Here is a 13,975-nt window from a genome sequence, read left to right as displayed (position 1 = left end):
TAATCCTCTTTTATAATGAAGTTTATTGTAAGGGGTAATATAGTTTATATATATATAAACTATTATGGATATTGGAGAATTTAGTGTATGGATTTACTGCAGAAACCTATTGGTTAAAGCATGGGCTATATATAATCGAGATATTGTTAAATTGTTCGAATTTAACTTTTTTTACTTATTTGTTCATCCTTTAAATTTTAAATAAAACTTTTAAATACATGAAAATAACGTTAAAATATGACTTGTATTAATATATTATCTATGCAAATATCTATAGATAATCATCAGCATCAGTTATGCCTTCGACAACTTCTATGGGTCCTGAGGTAGAGAGGGCCTCTTTTGGCCTCTATTATGGCACCTTAATTTTCTCATGACCCGGCTTCCTCCTCTCCCTTTGGCTAGTGATCACTTGATGTCATACGTGGATCGGCTTGTATATCACGGGCTAACTGGAAGATGACCGTTATTGGAGGTTCGACTGTATTTTTTAAATACAGCTTACAATATTATATAAAACATTTATTATTATTATATATCATAATTTAAAAGCATAGAATAAATATTAGGTATATTTGACATCATCTCTGTGTTCATCAACAAGGTAGTGAGTGCTTCTGTATCTTTGATAAGGAAGAGACGTATGCAACAGACTTCTAAGTCCCTTCAATTTCTGCCCTTAACTCCATTATAATTTCGATGTATTTTACTAAAGCTCTGAATATCTTCATTAATTAATAAAATATTTATTTATATTTAGTTATGTAAATGTGAAAACACACACAAACAATTCAGTACACTAGAATACCTTCTCCTTGTTTACTACAGTAGTTAAAGGTATTGTATCAGACAAAATCAGGTCTTCTCCCCTGTAATTATTTAATTTTTTTTTCATTTATTTGTTTACAAAGGGCCCGGGCCCCAAGTTATACTAATGATCGAAACCGAACTACTTACTCCCTTTTCCTCTTAAAAATGTAGGGCCTTTTTGAAAACAATATAAAAACCAAGTAAATAATATAATAAATATCGTAATGTAGTATGTAAAACTTATATAATACGTATAATATTTCTTTGTTTTTCCTGGATCGTGTGATTCAGAATTGTCGTTGTCATTTAAGACACAAAGTTCACAAAGATAAAACGTCATTACGTGGATTTTTGACTGTTTTTATCGCCGTATAAACACACAAAAAGCAAACAAACGTACTATATTAACTATAATATAATAGACTTGTTAAGACACTACGCAATAACATATAAGAGGCCCCCACGCTTATACAAGATAATAATACAAGTATATGTGTGAGGCCCTAAGATATAGACTCGTAGCTCCGGGCCCTGTATATTATATAAGTATTTAATATATAATTTATGCGGCTTTAATGAATTTAAAGCTCTAAACTTTATCATTATCACCATAGAGAGATGGAATGTCTTTATTATATGGATATTTTATTTAAGCATTTAATAATAAATCTGAAATAAAATTTAATTTTTTCATTTTATTAATACTGTATATTATTTGAGAATAATAAATATATATATATTATATATATATATTTTTTTTCAATCGAATTTTATATAAATTATTAAGTAAATTCCTCACAAAGGAAGGTGGAAAATGTCAACACCGGAGAGGAAAAAATAAAATAAAATAATCGAATAAATTTTATAAAATGCAATAAAAATTTATTTACGAGTTTTGTATTAATATTAAAAATTTGTAGAAGTTTGATCTTATGAAAAAAATCCGGGAGAAGTTATTTAAAATTATAATTTAAACTTCCATTGTTTCTATGACACAACGTGTCTATTGTTACGTCTTAACTCGCGTAATTAATTAACTATTTTCGCCTCGAAAAAATCAATAAATTGAGTTTTTATACCTTTCAAATTTACTTTTAAAAATTATATATATATATATATATAAATATAAAAATAAGTTTATTTATTTGTAAAAGTCTATTCTTTTTTTTAGACAACAGATGGCGACACGTACATTTGGATTGATCTACAGATATCGATTTATTCGAGAGAACACTTTACATAACTCGTAGAGGAATTATTATTATTATTATTAAATTCTTTTTAATGTTTATTATTAATATAAAGTTCCGATATGCCTGGAATTCCCCAGACGTGTCTCATTGTTCGTAGATGACGGGAAAAAATTTCCGTCTGACTCATTGTATAGGAGATAATTTTCAATTAGTATCGCGCAGTTGTTTATTTATTTATTTTTTTTTAATTATTTACACGTTTAACTGTCAATAAATTCTGAAAATGTAGGGCATTTCCCCGATATTTTGAAAAATTTCTCTCGGATATCAGATGTAAAGCCGAAATGTAGGACATGTCCGGGAAAAAGAGGACTTTTTCTCTAGTTATTCAAAAAAACGGGCTTGCCATTCTCCATTTATGTCTTTTAACTAATCTTTTTCCTAATAATAAATTTATTTTAAAGATCATTCGAATTCGTCAAGGACCACTTGACTCGAATATTTTTATTAATAAAGTTTTGATTCACATTATAAAATATTCACGGAAACAGTTTGTTTTTAAAATAAAAACTAATTAGTATCATCAAATTCAATTCCAGAAGGAAGCATTGTTTCCCTTTCCGTAATCGGTAACGCCGCCATCTTGATCCTTTCCACAAACTTATCAGCTTCACTGGCAGCATTGTGTATTTTGCTGTTATAATAAATTGTGGATGAAATATTTGTAGACACTTTCGTATCAATTTGAGGACATTTTCCGAACATTTCCGAAGACAAATTATCCACGACAAATTTTCTTTCACTTGGATAATTTTGAAAATCTGTCCACTTTTCGCTTTCTACTGAAGAATTATTTTTGATTTTAGTCGAGTTGGTTTCGGGCATCGATTCCTTGCATCCGTCATTTTGCTGGTTTGGCTCAATTTCGACTACAACGGGACTACTTTTGATAGGTCGGCCGTACAGTGTTATTTCAATACGATACTTGGAACCGTCATTTAAACGAAAGAGAAATTTAAAAGAACCATCTTCCATGTCCAAAATTTCGGGCAATATCTTTTCACCGTTTCCATTATCTGCCAATCCCGATAACGATCGCAAGGTCATGAAGTACCACGGTTTGCAGCTCTTAACCATGACTTCCAGCTCTGTTCCGTATTTAAATTTAATTTTCTTATTAATTTCCGGGTATAAATCTTCTGGTTTGATTGGAGAACATTTAATATAACCTATAGAATATTTAGCATTGGATATGTCCGGTACGAAAACCAAAAATAGATGAGATAGAATCTGCTCTTCAATGTCTTCAAGTTGAGGAATGTTGTTGATGTGTTCGGATTGTGGAATGTTTCTGAAATTATCCGACAGAAGTGCGTTGGTTTTTTTAATCTTCTTCTCTATCTTTTCTAAACAATTAAATTTTAATTTTACAATTTCCTCTAATTCGTTTAAGATTTCCATTCTGATAACGTTTAAGAGTTCATCTATACGCTTCGTTATAAAATAATATTTTTGTTCCATTAATGCTCTTGCATTTTGGATCTTTCGTAATTTATTAGAAATACTCGTTGAGTACTTCTTCGCAGTATATTTCTCTCGCTTAATTGAAATAGAAGCCATCGAATCGGCACTGAAAATTATTAATTTTAACGTTAAAAAGTTTCATAACAGAATATTAAACATTTAAAAATTTCTTCTACATTGTCACGAATTGCATAAAATAATAAACATACAGAAGATACGTAGAATGAAATATAATCAACTTGAATAAATTTTTCCCACCACTGAGCATTGGTGGTGGGTTCGCTCATAAAAACTCCACGTGCTGAATATCTAAATATGGCCCAGTTTCGCATAGAAAGTCCTCTCCGGAAGCATTCCTCTTGATAGACCGCCCATAAAATTTCTCAAACCAAATTTATCATACACGGTTTCGTAATGGTAATAATCAAATCCATATTTTTAAACAAATATCGAACGATTTGTCATTAACCCTCTGTCATTCTGATCGATGCCATTATAGAGCCAGACAGTCACTAATGGGCATAATTGGTTTGGTTGGATGGAAGGAAAACGACGCAATCTGCTAAGGAGTATGATTTTCTATAAGAAACTGGCTTCTTTATTTGAAGAGAACACGAAAAATTTCGTCAGGTGTGAACCCGCGACCAATGTTAAGTGGTTTTATCCACTATGATCACCAGTGGGAACTGCCGAATAGGTACAATTGGCCGTTAGAATTATGTCTAACCCTTCTAAAAGTGTCTAACGTTTCGATGTCTGATTTTAAAGCGGCCGGATGGCCGAGCGTCAAGGTGGTAGCCGACCGCTCTGGAAGACCCGGAATCGAATAAACCCCAGAAATTTTTCGGGGGTGGTCCGTCCTGATATGTCGGGCCTCGTCCCCCACCACGCGGCGACCCCATTGTGGGCCCGACCGAATCCATAATGGTTCGCAAAAAGCCCTTTTAGTGTCCACAGGGCGGAAAGAGTTCAAAAAATATATTAAAACGTAATATTCACGTATCACGATACTAACCTCATGATTCCACATAAAATCTGAAATATATCAAAGAGTAAAAATCGGAATCGGAGAATCAGTTAATGTAAAAATCGAATTAATAAAAATAGAACAAAAATTTCAAATCAAATTTTCCGTAACAGTTTTTTTCATTTTAATAATTTTAAATTAATATACTGTAGGCTATACGTATAAATTTGTATATATCAGCTGCAATATGTAGCGTAAATGCAATTCGCCTCTAGATGTGACGTCAAAAAACCAAAGACATTCCGAAACCGCTCTATTGTAGAGGGCGTCCAACAGAAAAATACCCGAGGCTGTGAGTAAAACAATTCAGCTGCTAAGATTTTAAATAAATATTATTTACCTTCGTTTTTATTATTAATTAATATTTTTTAAATAAAATGATAGTTTAAATTTAATTTTTTCTTAAATATATTGAAACGGGTGAAAAATGATTTCTGTAGATGTCGCTTTATTGGAAATCTTTGGTTCTTTAGAATTTCAGGTAGATGATAGTCGATTCGGCAAGGATGATTACTGTTTAAGGAAGTGTTATTTTATTATGTAATATGTAAATGTGACATTTCGACAATGCACGAAGCTTACCAAATAGTTAGAATCTTAAAAAATCTTTCTGATCAAATAGAATCTTTGGCAGCTTACGATGATTACTTGTTTCTTGCTACCAGGCAAGGAAACTTACTTATGTATAAAGTGGATCCCGAAAGAGAATTAAAGAAATTGGTTGGTGTGGAGCTTCTACGCTCCAATAAAGGGTTTGCCAAAAGACCGATCACTCAATTGGAAGTCGTACCAGACGTTCAAATATTAATTAGTCTTTCGGATAATGTTGTCGTCGTTCACGATCTGGCTCAAGTGAACTTTCCTGTGCTTACGGTTCTTTCCAGGACGAGGGGAGCCACGTTGTTTACCTTGGATGTTCGAAAACAGAAGACGCTCACCGGCGACGTTCAGTGCACCATTCGTATGTGCGTTGCGGTTAAAAGAAAGTTACAGCTGTATTATTGGAAGAATAAAAACTTTCTAGAGTTAACGGGCGATATAAGCGTGCCCGACGTTCCTAAAGTGGTCGCTTGGTGCAACGAGTCTCTCTTCGTGGGTTTTAAGTCCGAGTACGGTCTTTACGCGCTGAACGGAAAGAGTAAAGATATATTTCCGACGGGTAAAACTCAGGAACCGCTTGTGTTGTGTCTAGAAAATGATCAGTTCGCCCTCGGTAGGGACAAACAGATAATATTCGTTGATTCGGAGGGAAATCCGACTCTGAAATTCGGAATTACTTGGACGGAAATACCGTTGGCTTTGGCAAATGATCCTCCTTACATTCTGGCGATATTATCGAATTCCATCGAAGTGAGAACGAGCGAACGACGGGTGTTGATTCAGACCGTCGATGCCAAAGACCCGAGGCTGATAGTGTCGTGCAGACGAGGTCGTTTATTCGTTGCGTCTTTGAATGACGTGTGGTGCGTATGCGCGGTTCACATACAAAACCAAATCGATCAGTTATTAAAAGAAAAGCAATTTGAAATAGCGATGAAACTTGTAAACATGACGGATGATACAGATGACGAAAAATATCAGCATATTCAGCACATACAAAACCTTTATGCCTTTGATCTATTTTGCAAAGGAGAATTTAAAAAAGCCATGAGTATATTTTTAAACCTTGAGACTGATCCTTCTCATGTAATAGGATTATTTCCTAAACTTCTTCCTGCTGGTTATCGCAACAAATTAGAATATCCGGACAAACTGCCAGAGCTGCAAGACGGAGATTTAAAACAAGGGCTTTTTGCTCTTGTTGAGTATTTATTACAAATCAGACATAAATTAAAAGGTGACTTTGAAGGTAGCATGTCGTCTTTAACAAGCATTAAAGAAGGAAGTAAAACTATTCGTTCTAAGCGTCAACTTTTGCAAATAATTGATACCACACTATTAAAGTGTTATTTGCAAACAAATGATGCTTTGGTTGCTTCTTTGTTAAGAGTAAAAGATAATCATTGTCATGTCGAAGAGTCCGAGAGAGCATTAAAGGAATATCAAAAATATAGTGAATTAATCATTCTTTATCAGCGAAAGGGATTGCACAGAAAAGCATTAGAGTTATTAAAAAAGCAAAGCAAGAAAATTAATTCGCCATTTAAGGGCTTCGAAGAAATAATACGTTATTTACAACATTTAAACGAAGACGATTTGCCGTTAATTTTTGAATTTGCTAACTGGATATTAAAAGAACGTCCGGGAGAAGGATTAAAAATATTTATTGAAGACATACCAGAAGTCGAGAGTCTACCAAGGTTTGAAATTTTTGATTACTTAAATAATAATCATCCACAGCTCACTATTCCTTATCTAGAGCATATTATTCACGTTTGGAAAGACGATAATTCCTATTTTCACGATATATTGATACGTAAATATTGTGATAACATTTGCGATTTAATGCAGAATAGTTTATTACCGGAAGGACAGACCGACGAACAAGACGGTTATAATGTAGAAACGTTAGGAAACATCAGGACTAAATTGACGGAATTTTTGATTAACTCGGAAAATTATACCGTAGAGAATTTTCCCATGCGATTTCTGAGACACAAGTTATACGAGGAAGCGGCTATCGTTACGAGCAAGTTAGGAAAACACGAAGAAGTTTTGATAATTTATACCCATATTTTGCAAATGCCAGAAAAAGCCGAAGAATATTGTTTGCAACATTATAACAAATCAAAACTGGGAGATAAACACGTTTTTTACTATCTTCTTAAAATGTATTTATCCGACAGTGAAAATTTGGATTTGAGGTTTTTATCGTCCGTGCAAATCGAGAAACCGGACGTGAGGTCGGATCACAAGAAAGCTCTCGAACTCTTACAAAAATATCCCGACAAAATGGATCCGCTTAAAACTTTAGCATTACTACCGTCTTCGTTTTCTTTATTCGAAATAAAGGAGTTTCTAAAGCAGGTTCTTCTGAAAATTAAGTCAAAACAACACGGTTTGCAACTCGTTAAAAGTTTGCTATCTGCAGAAAACACTCAAACGAGATCATTTCTAATTCATTATCAATCGTATAAATTAGTCATAACGGAACTGGATGTTTGTAGGGTGTGTCAGAAACGTATAGGTAAAAGTGCTTTTGGACGGTTTCCAAACGGAGTCATAGTTCATTATTCTTGTAAAGACAAATATAATCCCAGTTAAAATATAATGTTTGTTTCCTCAGAAAACTGTGATATTAATTCAGAATTAGTGTGATATTTCAAATTTGAATTTTTAACCAACCAAAGAGAAATGTGGAATTTTCGTTAAATAAACCTATGTAATTACTATATATATATAGCTATATTTATATATATTACAATATATACAATATATGTAAATTTTAAAGAGTGATGTTTATTAAATAATTTCAGAACTTAACATTTATTTTTAAAATTAAACTTTAAAGTAAAAATTTGTCCTTACAACTAGGTAGAAATGTTTTTAATAAATATATCCACTTATTAATATATAAATATAGAAGAGTTTATATATTATGAAGTAGAATAAAAGTGAAGTTTGGAATTTGATATTCGATTTATATCTATTAATTCTAATAAAATAATTTAATTACGAATGTTTTTATATGTCATTTTTACAATTGATTTGGTACAATACATTAAAGTAATCGGAAAGATGGATTAAACTATAAAATATGCAGAAGAGGTTATTCTTACCGATTAATCGTAAACTTTGATATCTTTTCCCAATATTCGGCAGCCGTCGAATACTTTATTTTCCGAAATTTCACTTATTCGTAGATCTGTGACATTATAGAAATACGGACCGTATTATTGTTCTCTTCGTATAAAAGATGACAATTACTATTACAAAGGAGGCATAATGAAAAAATGCCTTAACTATTGTTGAAGACTTGTTTTAGCTTGTAATATATAAAGATCATTGGTTTGCCAATATACTTTTGGCTGTTATTAATTTAACCAACAATATTGACATTCTCTCAGTTTATTTTCACTAAATCTTTGTCTTTTTTTATTTCATTAGAATTAAATTTTTATATTTTATATTTATTTATTTCAATTTGTAACAATTTTATTCACTGAGTGGCAATAGTAAGGATTATAATTGTTGTTTTTTAAAATCTTATTATTACACTAAAATTTTTCTTAATTTGAAAATAAAGCACTTAACAGGAAAATATATACTATAGAAAAATATATAAAATACTAAGACCACATTCAGATTACACTGATGTTTTGTGTTTACGCACATTATTCCGACCGGAAAGGTTCCTCGCAGCTGCTTACGTTTTTTGGACTGGACGGTTCCCAAAACTAGCTTAGTATATCTAAGTAGTTCCAGAATGGAAACAGCATTCATTTGTGTAAAGAAAGAAAATAGCAGAGATGAAACTTGAAATCATACTACTCTCAAGAATGTACTGTAGTAAAAACATAGTTTTTGATTATTTTTGCAATTTATTTGTGTGTCATAATTATACATGGTAAATTTACACACATATATGAATTTGCTAGGTATAATTTATTATACATGTTTGTTTATATATAATAAAATGTTTGTACTGTATCTCTCTGTTCTAATCTTTTTCATCCTTATTCTCTGGGACTCTGAGGAAATTATAGACTAATACAGAAAACCTGGACACCACACTCTTCTCCATTTGATCCTGTCGACATTTTGTGATAAACATAACAATGATAGGCTAAAATAACCAAACCAAACAAAATACGGTTTTGACTTTTGGGCTGCGATTTGAAAAAACTGTATACTTTAAATTCCCACCGTAATCTGTCCATCTGTCTTTCCTCCATCTCGAGAATGGAGTTAGATAGATGGAAACCCAGACCAGGGGTCGTATTCTGGTCACCGTGAATACGGCCCCAGATATGGAAAACTTAAAGGCAGGAGGCCCCAATTATATATGAACTTCCTACACAAACTGGAAGTCACGTTATTTCAATTCAAATTTATTTCTTAACACCCTTAGCACGCGCAGCGTTCTGCTTTATTGGAAATTAAGATGAAAGATTCCACTAAAATCTCTAGTACTTTCAAGATTTTCAGTCCAAAAGTATTAGGGTATTATCATGGCCCATCATCAGAAATACCAAATATACCAGGTTGTGATAGTTATGATGCTCCACAAAAGAGAGGGAGGGATGAGAAATCACTCATTTTTGATACAGTCTCTAGAACTGTGAAATAATGGATTTTATTAAGTTTATTTTTTTAAATATTTAGCAAAATAAACAGAAGTTAGGGTGTGTCTTTTTTATATACTTAGTAGTAGTAAATGATTAAAACAGTTAATAAAAGACAGCATTATAAAAAGTATGTTTGCCATATTAATTTCTCTGACAGAAGAACAATTTTTTCTATTAAATATACTCGAAATAAGTTTTCTGCATGCTTAAAACTTATATCTATGTATCTCGGAAAAGAAGTAAATGTAAGATTTGTTAAATACTTATCCTTGTAGCAATTTCACCAAAACTGCATAAATGGCACTGCTTTCAACCTATCATAATTTCTTAGAGGAAAGTCTTCCCTAAACATTTTGGTATTCGAATCTGTCTGCTTATAAAAGTTAGTTACCTTGTATAAGTCGATAACCCGGTATTCATTTGACCTCATTTTGGAGTATTCTTTGAATACGAAAGTTTCATTTTTACGAAATTAACCACGGCATCCGAAAAAGGTGTGCGGAAGCAGGGAAGCCCGAAGAAAGGTTGTATCGAGGTGAAAAGGTAACTCGGTGCGGAACAGAAAATGTGGTATACGTGTGGTGGATCGGACGGCCACGTTTAACGTGCCAAAGACCAAGGCATTCCTTCTTAAGAATAAAAAAAGCAGTAAAAGAGCCATGGCTATCAGAGGATAAGCTACAGTTTTCCTAATTATATTGTCATACATATGTAATAAAATAAAACAGTAAAATGCAAATTTATTTACTTATTTTACCATTACCTATGTATTGAACAGTATATGTTATACTCAAAACATTATTTACAATGTGTAGCAGATTCTATTTAAAACTTGAAATTAAATTTTTTTTATAAACCAAATATACTTTTTCTTTCTTTATATATGATATAAAATTTAAAAATGTAATTACAAATAAGATTTTTTTGACAGAACAGTAGAAAAAAAGTTACAAAAATGATTGAAAATGGTAAAACTACCCATTAACCAAATATATAAACCAATTTCTCGCCGTAATTACAGTCGGACCGGGCGAAAAGTCCATCTTTCTCCTTTGACGGTCGGGCCAAAAAGGGCCTACATCGACTTTCCCCCAACACACCGGGTGACTTCTATTGTTCTCAGTGGCGTAGCGTGGGTGTCGACCGCCCGGAGCGGAGAAAAATTTCGCAGCCCCCTTATTTAGGTATTTTTACATGATATTATTATTTATTGTAAAATTTTGCTGCCCCCTAAAAGTGCCACCCGGGGCGGGCCGCCCCTGCCGCCCCCACTACGCTACGCCAGTGATTGTTCTAAACGGTTCTCGGAACAGACACCCCGTGTCGACAAGGGAAGATTAAAAACGGACAGAAAGAACAAAGAAAAGACGTTAGACTTAAAATTAGGACAAACATTACGTCGGGCAGCCCCAGTTATCACTTCTATACTGTGAAACACGGGAAGCTTCGTTAAGGACATCGCGCATTATTTAAAAAAAAAGGGATAAAATGTAAATATCTTTCGAGGTTTTTATTACAAAATCAGTTTGTTTCGAGTTAACGTAAGACCAGAAACCGGTCTTGAACTAGTTTCTTACAGCGGAGACAAATAAGTTGTAGGCAGAAGAACCTGTTCTGACACTAGTCTGACGACGCTCGTTTCAGAAGAAGTTTGAACGTTTCCTTCGCAGCTATTCTTCTCTAGCATTAATTGTACGATACTGAACTTTGGTTAGGAATGACAGACGTAAAATTCGTAATTCGCCCAGTTAAGAATTTCACCGAAGAAGAAAAAATCACTTTAGCGCAGTTAATGCTGTCGCATTCTTCCATAGAAGAGAAGAGCAACCATTCTCGTATGTTACACAGAAAAAGAGAAGCGTGGAAGTCTATTCACAAAGAATTCTCTTCGCAGTTTCCCGGCCGTGCGAGAACAATAGAACAATTGAAAGGTAGGTATTAGTAACACAAGTTAATCGTCGTAGTAAGTTAGTCTTTTAGGTTAATATTACCCTAGGTATACAAAATGGCGACTCGTCTCCGATTCCAGCAATCAGAAGGCAGGGAACAGTGGGGGCACACGTTCTAACCTAACCTATTCTAATAATTATGGTAATTTATTAGAATAGGTTAGGTTAGAACGTGCGTCCCCACTGTACCCTGTCTTCTGATTGCTGGAATCGGAGACGAGTCGCCATTTTGTATACCTAGAGTAACATTAACCGTATTGGGTTAACGTTATTTGCTTACATTACAACGTGTCCTCATTTCATGCTTACTTTCAACGTTGCAAGATTCTTTTAACACCAAAAATTACTATCTACCTGTTTATTTCTCACAATTATTTACTTTCAATAGACTTAATATTTAGAATTCATATATAAATTGAATAAATGGCATCAATGTTTATTCTCACTAATTTCTTTTTGTACCTTGCAATGTCTAGGATGCTGGAAAAGAATGAAATTAGAAGCAAAAAAGAATTTAATTAATAATCAACAAATTATTAAATCGGCCGACGATAGCGCATCGTCGGAATTGTCCGACGAACCGAGTAAGAGGGTTCTAGAAATTATACAAGGAAGTATTCAGTCCATACAGTATCCTAATGATCAACCTATGATTTCTATACCCGATTTTGAATTTCAATACAAACAAGCAAATGAAAATTGCCAGCCAAATAATACACTAGTTTATGATGTATCTATACCATCTTGTGAAGAACATTCTATAAAACAGTTTTCTCAAGTTAATGTTGAATCACAATCCCTACCTAACTATTATGCAGAACAAAAAACTACCATACCAAATATAAAGAAACAGGGAAGGTTAGTAATATTTTCAGATTTTTTAATAAAATTTATTCAGAAAATATCTTGAATGTCACATCTGGACGTTCAATTTAATGAACGGTGAATTGGATACGGCAGATTATTAATAAATCTTTGAACTAAAATATTTATTTTCTTCAGGAGAGTTAATATTAAAAGGAAAATGAGAAAAGCCATCTTGGAAGAATTACTTGCTACGGAAAAACTCAAGAGAGAAAACGAAAGGCTGCGAAAATGGATACTTACACAGGAGTGTGAGGAAAAAGGATACGGATTGCCACCACCTGATTTTAATTAAAAATGTAATTGTAATAAAATAGTATAATGAGAAGTAATGTAATTTTTCACATTTATTACAAAGTGATTTGTTAATCTAGAGTTTAATATAAAGATAATTCTCTTATCAAATACAAACAACAATAGTTTTTCAGTTACATATATATAATTTGTAAATATGAACTTTAATACAAGGTTAACATTGGAGTTAGGTTGATCTTTAATTGGCCATTATGTTTTTCTTTTACAAGTAAAGCATACCGCTGAGTAAGATGGAATAAATTCAACTTTTGATGGTGGGTATGTAGTCAATGAGATGGCTCCAAAGAGTTTAACCTGGGCCAGCTGAATAGGTGAGAAAATGAGGCGACTTCCTCAAGTGGCAAAATGAGCAGTCGTGAAGTTTCATAAATATACTTTAAAATGGTTGATAGTTCTAATGCTGGCACTCTTATACATGCTTTCTATTAGCAGCATTCTGGAAAAAGATACGGCAAAAATCAGTTTTACCTACAGACTACTATTATGTTTACACAGAGATTAACTGCAGACCTCTATGTGTAATTGATGAGCAATGTGTAGTTAGTTAATTAGTAATTATTATACTTAAATTTAATTATCATGCATGATGTAATCTTAGAACATCATTCATATCATCTGTTAAACTCTTTGGCAACTTCTTGTCGGCTGCGGGTCCCCGCAATCAAATTAACTCGATTTTATTCCTCCTTACTCTGTGTCATACTTTACCTATGTAAAAAAATTTAACATAACTCCTATGGATCCAGATCCATAAGACACCCTATATATTGATAATAAATTTTACCTTTTAAACATGTAATATGCTAGTAAAAAAATTAAGCTATTAGAAAAGGAATCTTGTGGCGTCACTATAACTTAATTTTGTCGTGCTCGGTTTTCAGTTCTCTGTCTCTTCTTTACAAAAATCCGTGGTCAACTATTAGCTGTATGTAGTCAATAACAGTTCCTTTGTTTTTCAACAAAATTTTGAATGCAGTCTGAAAGGTTTATCCTTTGATTAATGAGTTAAGTCTTCTACCTTATACAGACTTAAGCAAGGTGGCACAAATAATATATGGATTCCTA

At 32.9% G+C, this 13,975-nt stretch overlaps 2 protein-coding genes and 1 pseudogene across 2 annotated transcripts; 2 read left to right on the top strand and 1 right to left on the bottom strand.

The window, feature by feature from the left end:
- Positions 1–2,573: 2,573 nt before the first annotated feature.
- LOC136979589 (uncharacterized) lies at positions 2,574–4,581 on the bottom strand. The gene is made up of 2 exons (XM_067275609.1): positions 4,543–4,581; positions 2,574–3,633 (listed from the first exon to the last, which is right to left on the bottom strand). The coding sequence occupies exons 1-2, from the start codon at positions 4,545–4,547 to the stop codon at positions 2,574–2,576; spliced, it is 1,065 nt and encodes a 354-aa protein (XP_067131710.1). The 5' UTR covers positions 4,548–4,581.
- Positions 4,582–5,012: 431 nt separating this feature from the next.
- LOC136979661 (vam6/Vps39-like protein pseudogene) lies at positions 5,013–7,888 on the top strand (annotated as a pseudogene).
- A 3,188-nt stretch (positions 7,889–11,076) lies between these two features.
- Positions 11,077–12,927, top strand: LOC136979609 (myb/SANT-like DNA-binding domain-containing protein 3). Its single transcript, XM_067275631.1, has 3 exons — positions 11,077–11,713; positions 12,208–12,589; positions 12,734–12,927. The coding sequence occupies exons 1-3, from the start codon at positions 11,500–11,502 to the stop codon at positions 12,888–12,890; spliced, it is 753 nt and encodes a 250-aa protein (XP_067131732.1). The 5' UTR covers positions 11,077–11,499; the 3' UTR covers positions 12,891–12,927.
- The last annotated feature ends 1,048 nt before the right edge of the window (positions 12,928–13,975 follow it).

Source organism: Centruroides vittatus, unplaced genomic scaffold (genome assembly GCF_030686945.1).
Source record: "Centruroides vittatus isolate TY-2023 unplaced genomic scaffold, ASM3068694v2 contig_630, whole genome shotgun sequence".
In the NCBI taxonomy this organism is placed as follows: Eukaryota; Metazoa; Arthropoda; class Arachnida; order Scorpiones; family Buthidae; genus Centruroides; species Centruroides vittatus.
The sequence above is the reverse complement of the archived record's forward strand: the minus strand, read 5'-3'. Positions and strand labels throughout refer to the sequence as shown.